The 14,951-nt window shown below is 41.0% G+C and overlaps 1 protein-coding gene across 3 annotated transcripts; it reads right to left on the bottom strand.

Moving 5' to 3' along the window:
* Window positions 1-320: 320 nt before the first annotated feature.
* Window positions 321-7,085, bottom strand: LOC138983514 (uncharacterized). 3 transcript variants are annotated; one of them, XM_070356767.1, is made up of 5 exons: window positions 6,881-7,085; window positions 4,062-4,157; window positions 3,027-3,212; window positions 1,973-2,013; window positions 321-1,885 (listed from the first exon to the last, which is right to left on the bottom strand). In XM_070356767.1, exons 1-5 carry the CDS (start codon window positions 6,942-6,944, stop codon window positions 1,799-1,801), a joined length of 474 nt encoding a protein of 157 aa, XP_070212868.1. In that variant the 5' UTR covers window positions 6,945-7,085; the 3' UTR covers window positions 321-1,798. The 3 variants fall into 3 exon arrangements, with proteins under 3 accessions (XP_070212868.1, XP_070212867.1, XP_070212866.1); XM_070356766.1 differs by having other exon boundaries at window positions 321-2,013; window positions 6,905-7,057; XM_070356765.1 differs by having other exon boundaries at window positions 321-2,013; window positions 6,881-7,048.
* Window positions 7,086-14,951: the final 7,866 nt, after the last annotated feature.

Genomic DNA, 14,951 nt, shown 5'->3' with positions numbered 1-14,951 from the left:
TGTGTGTGTGTGTGTGTGTCTATTTAAGCTTGTGTAGGGGTATCTGTGTTTCTCTCTTAGTTGCGCTGCGAGGGGAAGGAAGGAGGGAATGGTGGTTGAAACGAAGAAAGACAAGGAAACAAGTCGCGTAAGGCGAAATACTACATTTAGTCAAGCTGTCGAACAGGCTCACGGGATAAAACTGAACGCACTGTATTTTTTCACCAAGACAGTACAGCTTCGTCAATCCCCGCGTGAAGGAAATCGCTCACTAAAACATTTAGTCAAAACTTGAATAACTGTAAAAAGCAAGTAAAAATGCCAACAATTTTAAAATAAACCAAGTTTGAATTTGATTTATTGATCAAAAAAACTCCTCATTTTCCATATTTCTTACACAGATTTTCAAACACGGAACATTAAAGGCACAGTAAGCCTCCCGTAAACCATCACAGATACGGTCAGGCTTTTACAAACAGTACAAACACCCTTTCATTTAAACACTCACCGATTGAGAACATCCCAGGTGCCCTCTGTAAAGAGCGAACAATTTTCAAAGAATTTATTTTTGCGTGGTTTATCTTACCCCTGAGCCATCGTGAACCCGTGTGATCCAGTTTCCCTTTTTCACAATGCAGTCGTCAGTTAGTCATTTGAATGCGACTCGATATCAGCTTATCTACAATAGCACGTTTTTATGCACGAAACAAACGGCTGTGGTTCACAAGAACTCTAGCGATGGCTTTTGACTGTTGAGAGGAACGGCGATATATGCACTGATAAACCGTCGTCTGCTACGACCCTTGCGTGACCCTGCTTCCGGGCTTTTCTTTTTTCAAACTTTCACAACTTCGAATTGTACTGATCTTGTCTTGATGAAAAAAGAATTCTTTTATGATTAAAGAATGTTTGTGTAACAAGCTGTCAATTTATTATTTAGATTTTAAAAGTTAGGTCTAGCGCAAAAACGCACCACGGTCCAAAAACATTCTGATAATCATCGATCCACGGCTATCGCCAGTTTACATCGATAGAATGAGACCCGAAGGGAAGTAACTCATTTTTGACCTGAGTTCAGGATGGGTCCAACAAGTGTTCGAGACAATCTGCAAAATTAATTCTTTAAAAATTGCTCGCTCTTTACGTAGGGCACCTAGGATGTTCCCGTTTGGTGAGCGTTCAAATGGAAGGGTGTTTGTACTGTGTGTAAAAGCCTGACAGTATCTGTGATGGTTTACGGGAGGCTTACTGTCCGGGAATATTCATAACAGCCGTCCAGCACCAAAACGAGGCGCCATTGTTGTTGAGGACCAAGTCCACGAAAATAAATTCTTTGAAAATTTCTCACGCTCGACAGAAAGCAGCCAGGATGTTCCCGTTCGGTGAGCGTTCAAATGGAAGTATGCTTGTACTGTATGTAGACGCTCGGGGAGCTCTGTGGTGGTTTACGGGAGGCTTACTGTGCCTTTAATTGCAGAAGAAGGATAAAATAACAAAAAGAAAAGGTAAAACGTGCCAAACAAACAAACAAAAAACCCAGATATGTTACATTTGACAATACTAGAAGTGATTGGGGGCAAACGATGTCACTTTACTGCGACAATTTCAAGACTGATAATAAATCACACACTGACTTCAAATGAAATTTAAGATTAAAAAAACCCATTTAAAACCCACTTTAAACCTGGTTACATTGATGTCAAAATATCACGTTGTCAATACCCAGTTAATGGCGTATGTAATTTTCTCAAATAACGAATGAAATAGTGACTGAAATCAATCAACATCAATCAAAGTAGCTATATATATTATATATCGTTTACACAGTGAACAATTTTGACACGACAAAAGCAGCCGCCATGACAGCGAATGAAGCAAGCGCGTTGACACCTCCGTTTCCGTTCAGGTACTTCTCGTTGAGGGCCTGTGTACGGCGAGCAAGCTCCTCGGGGTCTGATGCGTACTGCTGAGTCAGCTGTTGAACCTCCCTCAGATAGTCAGGGTTCCGCGCCAGTTTCATGACATCCGACAGAGCTGAGGAAAGACAACAACAAAAACAAACAAAAATGAAATTCGATTTTGATGAATGAATTGAAGATAAAGTAGGTATCCTGAATAAGTTATGCCGACCCATGATAACAAAATGTTGAACCAATATTGATGGGACGATTTATGGGCCTACTCCATTTGTCCCTACAAACTAAACCAAACTAAATCCAAAAACAAAGAGATTGCCAAAGTGACTGTAACGTATTGTTTTATCAATAACAAACGTTCCAACAACATACCTTTCTTGTTTTTTTTAATTCTTAGCCATACTAAACTAAACCTATCAAGAAACAAAGGGACGTAACTGCTTTCTATGAATAGAAAACATGACTGCGCAAGAAGAGTAAGTAAGAGTCATCGGTTGTGCGCAACCAATCTCCTGGCTCCTCAGAGAATCTTTTCTTCTTCCGCGTTCATGAGCTTAAATTACACGTGTTTTTGTTCTCTCTCTCTCTCTCTCTCTCTCTCTCTCTCTCTCTCTCTCTCTCTCTCTCTCTCTCTCTCTCTCTCTCTCTCTCTCTCTCTCTCTCTCTCTCTCTCTCTCTCTCTCTCGTTCGTGTTATATGTTAGAGAGAAAGAGATAAAACCGGGTGATTGTCCATAAATACAAACACACGGCATGTATTACTGACCCCCCCCCCCCCTTCCCCGTTGAAATGAACCTTGTGTGTTTAATCAATAAAATGTCTTACGTCTTACGTCTCTCTCTCTCTCTCTCTCTCTCTCTCTCTCTCTCTCTCTCTCTCTCTCTCTCTCTCTCTCTCTCTCTCTCTCTCTCTGTGAATCAGTGGGTGTCAGACAGGCAGACAGGCAGACATAGTATACAGATAGGAAAACACTACTGAAGCACGCATAATCTCAAACTAACACACACACACACACATACACACTCACACACACACACACACACACACACACACACACACACACACACACGCACGCACACACAAATACATTCTTAGAATTCTTAAAATGTTCGAGAATGTTAAATGTCAAACCATTTCCGCTGCTACTTCCGGTCCCACCATTACCACTGCCACTTCCGGTTCCGCCCAGGTATTTGTCATTGAGGGCTTGTGTGCGGCGAGAGAGTTCCTGAGGGTCCATGGCGTACTGCTGGGTGAGCTGTTGGAGTTCTCTCTGGTAGTCAGAATTCAGCGCCAGTTTCGCCAGATCCTCGGGAGCTGTGTTAGATTATGGTTTATTATTTTCATTTGAATATCAAAATAAGAGTGATTTACAGTATCTCAAAGTGTACATGGTCCAAGGGATATAAATGATTATGAATTGAGTGCAATCATAATGACCATCTCAGACAGAAAACGGTCTACACAATTGGAATAAATGATGATTTAATCCAAGCGATGACGTCTACCTCTTTTCCTTAAAACAAAAAGGTTTTATTGTTGCTTTGTTTAAACCAGAAGCGCCGTAAACTGAGTTGTTCTCCTTACACTATCACAGCATATAGTGGGAGCTCTTAGATTACTTGAGAATGACAGCAAAGTAAATTGTACTTAGAGCGCTTGAGAATGACAGCAGAGTACATTGAACTTAGAGCACTTGAGAATGACAGCAGAGTACATTGTACGAAGAGCACTTGAGAATGACAGCAGAGTACATTGAACTTAGAGCACTTGAGAATGAAAGCAGAGTACTTTGAACTTAGATCACTTGAGAATGACAGAAGAGTACATTGTACTTAGATCACTTGAAACTGGCAGCAGAGTTCTTGCATGTACTTAACTTGGCTTGAACGGAATATTATTCAAAATAACTAACATGAAACAATTATTTTCAAGTAATTAAGACACGAAGCAGAAGCTTATATCACGTGACCCAGGCAATACAAACTTGCAAAATATGCATCAATCAAGAACAAGTCGAATGAGAAGATAAACTAACAAACTAAAACAACGAACGAACGAACGAACGAACAAACAAACAAACAAACAAACAAACAAACAAACAAAAACGCGTGCAGTAAACAAAATAAATTGTAGTAAGAGTACTTTAAAAAGACCGGTACTGACAGTGTTTGAGAACGTTGTTGGCCATGCCCATAGCCTGGTTCTGCAGGCTGCTGGCCTGGTCCAACAGAGAGCCCAGTCCATCGCCCATGGCGCACCCTGAAACACATCAATACATCAACACCCAAACTCACAGCTTTGGATTAGACTCGCATGATCAATATAACCCTTTCTTGATGAGAAACTCTACACTTATTCTGTGCTTAGTTGTTATTATAGGTAAACCAAAATTCGCATCGATAGGTGCGATAAAAGATCTAGTTTAGTACAAAACAAAATAAAAACAAAACAAACAATCAACAACAAAGAAAGACAAAGAAGAAGAAGAGGACACAAAATCAAAAAATAATCAAATAAAAACAAACACATAAAAGAAACAAACAAAACAAAAAGAAACAGAGAAACAAAATAAACCAAAGACTCACAGAGAGAGTGAGATAATGACACTGACAATTCTTTATTTAACGAGTAAGCAATGGTTTGCTTTTTTACATCCGGCCCTCGCCCTAAAGAGGGACTAATTAATAATTATGAGAATTATTTTTAGAGAATTGAATTGAATTGAAATGAAGTTTATTTTTTGAGGGCGACAGAAAAGGCAGTGCAAAAACATGCTTTTTTTATCAGGCCCTTGAGGTAACTCAATAACTAAAAGAGAGAGAGAGAGAGAGAAAGAGAGAGAGAGAGAGACACACACACAGAGAGAGAGAGAGAGAGAGAGAGAGAGAGAGAGAGAGAGAGAGAGAGAGAGAGAGAGAGAGAGAGAGAGAGAGAGAGAGAGAGAGAGAGAGAGAGAGAGAATTGAATTGAATTGAACTTTATTTAACAAGGATTAAGATTTAAGGCTACGCCTTTTCTTACAATCTGTCCTTGGGACGCATTGACACACAATAATATAATTAAAAAATTAAAAATTAAAAAGTTAAAAAGTTAACCAACAAAAAAAGGAGGTCGGAAAACTTCAGCACGTGATAATAAAGATGACGATGATGATGATGATGACGATGATGATGATGATAATGATGATGATGATGATGATGATGATGATGATGATGATGATGATGATGATGATGATGATGATGATGATGATGATGATGAAGATGAGGCATGAAGAGCATACATATGTGGTTATTCATAAAATCAAATGCATACTATGCAGGTAATTATAAATACAAGCTGGTAGCAATCGAACATGTAGCAATAGTACAACAAAAATATGTTCAGAATATACAATGCACAGCATATCTTTGACGTAATACTAAGTGTGGTAAATCAAAAGGCGTTAAACTACTCAGACATTAAGTGGTTTTTAACACATTTTTTAAAACTTGTTAATGACTTTAAGTGCTTAAAGGATGATGGAAGTGAATTCCAAACTGAAGTACCCGAAAAAGCAAGACTGGTCTTATACAGGTCAATTCGTGGAATCGGTGGGATCAAGTTGACCGACCCATATCTGTGGGTAGCTAGCTTTATTAAATAATGATGTAATGTAAACCGGCACTTTACCGTAATACAATTTATGCATGAAAATGGCTTTGTTTAACTTGAGATGCTTTTTCAGTGGAAGAAAGTTAAGCATTTTTAATTTCATATCTGTTGAAGCATTATCCTTTACGATGAGTTTGGCCGAGCGACGATAGAGAGAGTCTAACTTTTTCAAGTGGACATCACTGCTGCCATCCCAGAGCGTCGAAACATAATTAATGTGAGGCATTACATGAGCATGGTGGAACATTTCCAGAGTCCTTCTGTCCGTAAATTGCTTTAACTTGGATAGGAGGAAAACGTTCTTGGCTACTTTCTTGCAGATATGCTGTAATTGTGCCTGCCACTTGAATTCACAACCAATAATTACCCCTAAAACGCGATGCTGTTGAACTTGTTCAATTGATTGTGTACCAATAGTAAGATTTAGTTTGAGTGGAGAAATCTGGTGTTTTTGTCTGGTTGCAATTACCATACTTTTAGTTTTTATTGGATGGACAAGCATAGCATTAGCACTACACCAGTTATTTACATCGTTTAAAGCTGTTTGAAGGGAGGACTCTATTACTGGAACAGACTTTCCACTTGCATGAAGAGAAGAATCGTCAGCAAAAAAATCACTTCTTACATTACTATCAGAAATGTGCAGTGGCAGATCATTGATATACAGACAGAACAAGATCGGCCCAAGCACTGAACCTTGAGGCACCCCGCATTTCACAGTCTCCTCAGTAGATATTTTACAGTTTAGGGCAGTAAATTGAGATCTGTCATGTAAATAGGAAGCAAAGAAGTTACACACTGAACTGTTTCTGACATACAACTGTAATTTCTTCAATAGAATTGAATGATCAACAAGATCAAACGCTTTTTTAAAGTCGAGAAACACAGCACCACTTATTTCAGATCGGTTTGTTGCAGACAACCAGGTGTCGCATAGTGAGGTAAGGGCGCTGTGACAAGAGTGATTTGTTCGAAAACCAGACTGAAATTGATGGAAAAGGTTTCTGCTTTCTATGTACGCGAGCAAATGTTTGTGAATATGTTTTTCCAATGGTTTGGATAAAATGGGTAATAAGGAAATGGGTCTAAAGTTATTTGGGTCGGATAAATTTCCGCCTTTATGGAGTGGAATTACTTTTGCTCTCTTTAACAAACTAGGTACAGTATTTTGCTTTAGAGAGAGAGAGAGAGAGAGAGAGAGAGAGAGAGAGAGAGAGAGAGAGAGAGAGAGAGAGAGAGAGAGAGATCATTTCATACCAAAAACATCTCTGTGCTGTTAATTGTACAGTTTCTACAAGTAAAATAATAATTCTCAATAATGTGTTTACAACCTGTAAATGAAGAGTAATTCATACCAGCCAGAAGCAAGACGACAGCGATTCGGATTCCCACCATGGTGACTTTAATTGGCTGTATCGTGTTCAGCAGGCAACAAAAGAGAAAACTGTTTCTCTGAACTGTCTCCTTCTCCAGTTGAGTTTGAAAAGAGTGGCGGCAACATTTCCGTTTTATACAAGTATTGGCTTTTTCTTTATCAGTTGAAAGGTCCGGTTTTAAGGGGCTCTGTGACGTTAAATTGGTATCTGTACATGTCATGTGGAAGTAGGCGTGTCAATAGACAATGTTCTGAAATCAGTAACTCTGACGAGTTTGTATTGGTTTTAAAAGAGTGAGTTCACTTGCTTTTAGTGAGTCAACCTTTCCCAAGTGCCATTATAGGCCAGTCACTAGCGAGGCTGTGTATCTGAAACGCGTGGACAAAGAGCACGTGTAGAAAGCTTGCCTCACTAAAAGCAAGAGTATTAACTCTTTCATAACCCATACAAACCCGACAGAGTTGTCCCCGAAGTTTGTCTATTAGAACCCGCTGAGTTTGGGGGACGGGGGTAGTTCAGGAATTTGATACAGATTGTTTAAGTGTGTGTGTGTGTATGGGGGGGGGGGTGTTCGTACATGTGTGTGTGTGTGTGTGTGTGTGTGTGTGTGTGTGTGTGTGTGTGTGTGTGTGTGTGTGTGTGTGTGTGAGTGTTTGTGTATGTGTGTGTGCGTGTGTGTGTGTGTGTATGTGTGTGTGCGTGTGTGTATGTGTGTGTGTGTGTGTGAGTGTTTGTGTATGTGTGTGCGGGGGTGTGAGTGTTTGTGTGTGTGTATGTGCATGTATGTGTGTGTTTGTGTGTGTGCGCGCGCGCGTGTGTGTGTGTGTGTGTGTGTACATGTGTGTGTGTAAGTCTCTCTCTCTCTCTCCCTCCCTCTCTCTCTCTCTCAGTCTCTCTCCTCCTCTCCCCTCTCTCTCTCTCCCTCCCTCTCTCTCTCTCAGTCTCTCTCTCTCTCTCAGTCTCTCTCTCTCTCCCTCCCTCTCTCTCTCTCAGTCTCTCTCTCTCTCTCTCTCTGTCTCTGTCTCTGTCTCTCTCTCTCTCTCTTTCTCTGTCTCTGTCTCTGTCTCTCTCTTTCTCTCTACCCATTGCCTTATTTTGATGTTTCTTGTTCTTTCTTCTGCTTCTTCCTTTCTTCTCTTTCTTTCCTAGCGGCCGTCAGAGTTCTTTTCGTTTTTTGGTTTTGTTTCTTTTGTCCTTCTTTCCCTTTTTGCGCCTGCTAGCAAATCAGTTTGAAAAGTGTGGTGTAAGGGAGTGGAAGTTGAGTATAAGCGCACTACATCTCCTTTAATGAAATGTTATCACACGGCTCTAAATATACGCATACATGTACTGACTGGCCCGCCGCGCCAACGAGTCTCGAAACTCAAGGTTGGGCGAACTCTTTCACTGTCCGAACCATCCCAGCTGTATACGGGGTGGATCCAAGGTGTTATCAACAGGTATTTTGCAAGCCCCTTTTTCCCTGAACTACCCTAACCCCTCGCACCCCAACATGTAGGACATATTTTATTTAATTTGAGTACATTTTCAAAGTAAAAATGACATATCAATGTATTTTTTGATTCAGGAAATGGTTAAAAACAAAAATGCAATGTAATCCTTTTTGAATTTGTCACTAAAATTTCAATTTTTATTTGGAAGTTTTAGAACATGATGTTAATGAACAAACTTATTAACTAATTGTTAAGCTTCATATTCGATAGAACGCACCGGGTGTTTGACCCAAATTTATTATATAAAAAAAAATTAAAAGCCGAATATGAAGTCATCAAAAACATTTTTGTTTAAATTCAGACAAATCCAATGGTCATCGCCTTGATTGTCCCAAGCAACATTGACCACATGTTTTGTGGTCACGCTCAAACACTTGTTAAAATGCTGTACAGGATGGATGAGAATGGTAAATCGAATTGGGCGTCAAATGTGCGTTGTAAATTGTATCAGTTAGGATATGGTTTTGTGTGGTTGAATCAAGGTGTTGTTGACGAAAACAAGTTTTTGTATGTTTTGAAAGATAAATTAATTGCATGCAGATGGCAAGACTGGGAGTTTCATATTCAAAATAGTTTGTTTATTTGTTTGTTTATTTGTTGCTTAACGTCCAGCCGACCACGCAGAGCCATATCAGGACAAGGAAGGGGGGGATGAAGGGGGCCACTTGTCAAGCGATTCCTGTTTACAAATGCACTAACCCATTACTTGTGTCCCAGCAGGCTTTAGTAAAACTAAATTAATACCTACTGGAAGATTACCAGTTTCCAGTATGTTAAAATAGGCTTAACCTATCTACTGCTGGACTTACATCAGAACACTAACAGATTAAACTATACATGAATCGCGAGACAAGCGGCAAGAGAAGAGATTTTTTGGAAAAAATACAGGTGAATGAGCAAGAAGGCAGAAAAAAGAAAAGAATTCATGAAGAAAAAGAGAGCATGACAGGAAAGAGGAACCAAAAATCTACCTAACAGCAAACTAGAAAGCTCCTGCGGTTCCAAAAACAGGAGGGGCCTTTAATTTCATAACCGCAGTGCCCCACTGCGGGAATTCAAAATAGTGAAAGATTTTCTGTGTATAGAACATTTTGTACTGTTCCTGAGATCAAACCTTACCTTTTGTTCAATATTGACAGACATTTAAGATTCATGATGATAAGGTTTAGGTTAGGGATCTCTGAAATTGCCGTTCACACTCATCGTTACAAAAAAGTTTATGATGTTAATAATTACATGTGTCCCTTTTGTAAAGATAAACTGGAAAATGAAGTCCATTTTGTTCTTGTCTGTCCATACTTCCATAAATTGAGAGAAAAATTCATCCCACTGAAATATTACAGGCAACCAAGTGCTTTTCGACTCAGCCTTCTTTTAGCTTCAACACATGAAAAAACTGTACGTGATTTATGTTTATATTTGTATAAAGCATTTAAGATACGAGAAACACTGTTATCGTAATTTTGTATGTAGATGTCTGCATTGATGTATCTGTTATCCACTTTTGAGAAAAATATGCACTGTTTTGAGTCTACTGAATGTAAAAATGATTCAATATTTTTGCTTTTGCTCACACCCCTTCACTAGGGGCAATGGCCTATGTGAATAAACCATCCGAATCCGAATCCGAATCTCTCTCTCTCTCTCTGTCTCTCTGTCTGTCTCTCTGTCTCTGTCTCTGTCTCTCTCTTTCTCTCTCTCTCTTTCTCTCTACCCATTGCCTTATTTTGATGTTTCTCGTTCTTTCTTCTGCTTCTTCCTTTCTTCTCTTTCTTTCCTAGCGGCCGTCAGAGTTCTTTTCGTTTTTTTGTTTTGTTTCTTTTTTCCTTCTTTCCCTTTTTGCGCCTGCTAGCAAATCAGTTTGAAAAGTGTGGTGTAAGGGAGTGAAAGTTGAGTATAAGCGCACTACATCTCCTTTAATGAAATGTTATCACACGGCTCTAAATATACGCATGTACTGACTGGCCCGCCGCGCCAACGAGTCTCGAAACTTAAGGTTGGGCGAACTCTTTCACTGTCCGAACCATCCCAGCTGTATACGGGGTGGATCCAAGGTGTTATCAACAGGTATTTTGCAAGCCCCTTTTTCCCTGAACTACCCTAACCCCTCGCATCCCAACATGTAGGACATATTTTATTTAATTTGAGTACATTTTCAAAGTAAAAATGACATATCAATGTATTTTTCGATTCAGGAAATGGTTAAAAACAAAAATGCAATGTAATCCTTTTTGAATTTGTCACTAAAATTTCAATTTTTATTTGGAAGTTTTAGAACATGATGTTAATGAACAAACTTATTAACTAATTGTTAAGCTTCATATTCGATAGAACGCACCGGGTGTTTGACCCAAATTTATTATATAAAAAAAAATTAAAAGCCGAATATGAAGTCATCAAAAACATTTTTGTTTAAATTCAGACAAATCCAATGGTCATCGCCTTGGTTGTCCCAAGCAACATTGACCACATGTTTTGTGGTCACGCTCAAACACGTGTTAAAACTGCACGCAAACTGAATATATATTTAGTAGTGTTTTGCTGGAGCTAAACTGACCCGGGATTTTTTTAAATTTTTTTTTTGAGGGAGGAGGGGGATGCGTGTCAGAGTTTCCTTCACGGAGGAACGCTTATCTGGCATTGTATCTGTTCAAGTAGTAAGTGTAAAGTAGACCCGAAATTTCCCAACCCAGAGTGTATAGCCTACCTTTTTGTTACACCACATGCACTACTGATCACGTCTACCAGATTTAGGGAAATGGTCACTGAGCCACACATTGCGACACCCTTCTCCTATCACACTCTCTCTATATGTCTGCTGTAATATGAGAAGAGTAATGTCACGTTTCATATATATCACAAAAGGTGATTATGAGCGGTTAGTTACTGCTAACTAACCACACCACGATCCACTCTCGCAGTCATACAACAAAGATAGAATCAACAAAAGTATAAGTTTCAGACGCCTGTTTATATACTATCTCGCCACCTCCCTCGAGATTTCACTCCAAAAGATGTTTTTACGTTCAAAACGTAAAAATAGGTCACTGACAAAAATGCCAGTTAAAGTTTAGAAAAGGATAATAACACGCTGATCCCGTGTATAGATAGGAAATATACTATTCTGTCAAAAGCGCCAGTTTAAGCAGGTGTCACACCCCCACGTTGTTACCGGCACTCCATAATGCAATCACAAATAATAAAGGATGACTTGGTGGAAAAGGGCGCAATAGCACGGTGCACTTAGCTTTCTGCTACGAGTGGACGTCCCGTAAATAGTTCTTCCCCACTACTGCTTCGTCGATTGGAGTGCCGGTTGGCGTGGAACGAAGCAGGGAATCGTGGGGAAGTCAGGCGCCTCACTCCACTGCTGGAAATAAAGGGTGGTCCTGTAGGTGACGTCACTGCCTGCCGAAGACCCCTGCAGACGGTGACGGCCTCTCCGGTTATCCCAGCAGCAGTAAAACAGCAAGAAAGCAACAGCAACTGATGTTCCGGTTACAGCACCGCGACACCAGGTTACAGCAGAAGATAAGTAGGTCAGTCGGCTGCAACAAAAAGCATCGGTGCACTAAACATTCCACGCTACCCTTCACACTCCACCTTTAAATATGTCACCCTTCTATATTTCATAGAGCACGTGGGCCTGCACAAACGAACTTTTAAAACAACAAATCAGCTATTTTCCTTCCTTCTCTCCATATCTGCAAAAACCATATACAGATTATTATTTTAGCGTCACAAAGAGCAAATTATGCGCTAACCTGGAAAGAACAACAGAGAGTATTTCATTCCACAAACACAGACTCGTCAACAGCGTTAAATAACGATTTATTACCTCAACAGCCTATGTAGGTAGCTCTCCTTTAAGCGAATCCGCTTCCTTTGATATAGCTTCCGCCCGTCGACGAATTTCTTGCCATACCCCTCTTGCGCTGAATTACTTTATGCGTTGGAAAATTCCCCCGCTCAGCCAAGAGTCACACCTGACGACCTTGTCGTCAAAAAACATGAAGACGGCGAAAAGTGGTCCCTCCTTGTACGTTTCCAAAGCCCTACTGTACATGCAGAACGGCACGCTGTCATGAAATGGTGTTTCACCAACGTCTTGTAAACCAACAAACTTCTGGAAACAGGAGACCTGCCCTTCTCTCTCTGGCCGTCAATGTTCAAGTGCCAGTTTCATGTCCTCACAAAACAACCTTGAAAATATCACGTGACTCCGCGTGTCACATATCCAGTTCAGTCACAGCCGATTTTGCCCAGACAGCAAAATCACCCACGTGGAACCCCTGCAAAACGAATTCCCCGTGGTGCGCTATGCTCTGTCAGCGGTTTCATACCGTCACCCCGACTCAAGCACAGGCGCTTTCCATCACAATTTGAGATAGGCACCCGACAGAGTCAGTCAAGTCAAATCAAACAGTTTATTTACCAAATGCAAAGCACAGGATTTTGTTATGGTGTATGCATAAAACTTCACACTCCTTCCACACGCATATATCATAATAAATATGTACAGATAAAGTGTTCAATTTCACTGGGCCTATTTACGTGTGTATACCAACCAGACAGTTCAAAACGGACTGGTTGTTCTTTTAGCACCAATTTGACAGGAGTAATCACAGGTTGCATGGATAAAGATAAATGAATTCCCTAAAATCATATCTAAAAATATAATCATCAATATAATAAATCCGAGTACATGCTGACACAGTTATTCAAAGGACACAACCCTTATATCTATTAAGATATTTCATTTAAGGATACTCGATCCATTTCAAAACTTTAGCTGACACATATCACAGATCTAACAGATCTAACGATCCACCATTGAGGCCGCAAGGACTGCCTCAGGAAAGAAACTGTTCCTGAAACGAGAAGTCCTGCTCTTCAGAGCGCGGAAGCGCTTGCCTGACGGGAGGGGCTCGAACAGATGGCTGGCTGGGTGAGATGAGTCTGCCACTATACCCCTAACTCTCTTTGCTAAACGTGAGCTGTACAGTGAGGCGACTGACGGAAGTTCGCAACCCACAATACGAGACGCTTGTCTGACAATGCGCTCCAGCTCTTCCTTGTTCCTAGCACTGGCACCGCTAAACCACACGGTGACTGAAAAACACAGAATGCTTTCTACAGTAGCCCTATAGAACTGCTTTTGGATGGCTTGGTTCAGTCTAAATTTCTTCAGCTGTCTAAGGAAGTGAAGCCTCTGCTGACACTTCTTGATAATGGGCTCTGTGTTTTTGTCCCATGTGAGGTCGCTCGAGATGATTGTGCCTAAAAATCTAAAGGAGTCGACCTGCTCAACACTTACACCGTTGATCTCTAAAGGGGTGAGTGCGAGTTTGTTCTTTCTAAAATCTACAATCATTTCTTTGGTTTTAGAGACATTGAGCTCTAAGTTGTCAGAGCACCAGCCAACCAACTGTTCCACCTCCTCTCTATACACACTTTCATCATCGTTGGAAATCAGCCCCTCAACTGTCGTGTCATCTGAAAACTTCAGAACCAGCACAGATGGATCTGATGATACACAGTCGTTCGTGAAAAGTGTGAATAAAAGTGGAGAAAGCACACACCCCTGGGGTGCCCCTGTGTTCAGCGTGGCTGAGCAAGAGTATGAACCGTTCACCTTGACTACCTGTGGACGGTCTAAGAGAAAGTCTAAAACCCAATGACAGATGGACGGATGTACGTTCAGGGCTGACAGCTTGTCAAACAGCATGTGGGGGATAATTGTATTAAAAGCACTACTAAAATCGAGAAATAAGATTCTAGCGTATGAACGTGGCTTCTCCAGATGACGCAGGATGTGGAACAGGCCTAGCGCTACAGCGTCCTCAACCGATCTGTTTGCCCGATAAGCGAACTGGAGAGGGTCACGTGAGGCACCAGTGCATGCCTTTAAGTAGGACAGAACGATCCGCTCAAAAACCTTCATGGCCACTGATGTGAGTGCGACTGGGCGGTAGTCATTAAGCTGGGCGACACGGGGTTTCTTGGGGACAGGGACTATCACCGACGACTTAAAACAGCGGGGGACAGAATGCTTCTCTAAGGACTCATTAAAAATGTCTGTGAACACGGGTGCTAACTGATCAGAGCAACACTTAAGAGCAGCAGTCGAAACACCATCCGGACCCGAGGCTTTCCTGACGTTTTGTTGTTTAAACAGCTTCTTCACCTCCGCCTCCTGGACAGTGAAAGGTGGGATCAGAAGTGAGGGGTCATCCGGCAAAGAGGGACGATAACCTGGGTTTGGATTTTTCTCGTCAAACCTACAGTAGAAACTGTTCAGTTTATCCGGAAGGGTCGGGTCGTGATCGTCTGACGCTGCTGGCTTTTTCTTGTACTGAGTGACCTGCTGCAAGCCCTGCCATACCTCACGGGGTGATCCTTTCTCAATCCATGTCACCACATCGTGACAAGTAAGGTAAGCAAAGTCCAAGTTGATGTTGCCCAATCCACACACACACACACACACACACACGGAAAGAAAAACAAGTCGCGTAAGGCAAAATTAAAACATT

Source organism: Littorina saxatilis, linkage group LG13, assembly GCF_037325665.1.
Source record: "Littorina saxatilis isolate snail1 linkage group LG13, US_GU_Lsax_2.0, whole genome shotgun sequence".
Classification (NCBI taxonomy): Eukaryota; Metazoa; Mollusca; class Gastropoda; order Littorinimorpha; family Littorinidae; genus Littorina; species Littorina saxatilis.
Note: the sequence above shows the minus strand (reverse complement) of the source record. Positions and strands in the feature narration are given on the sequence as shown.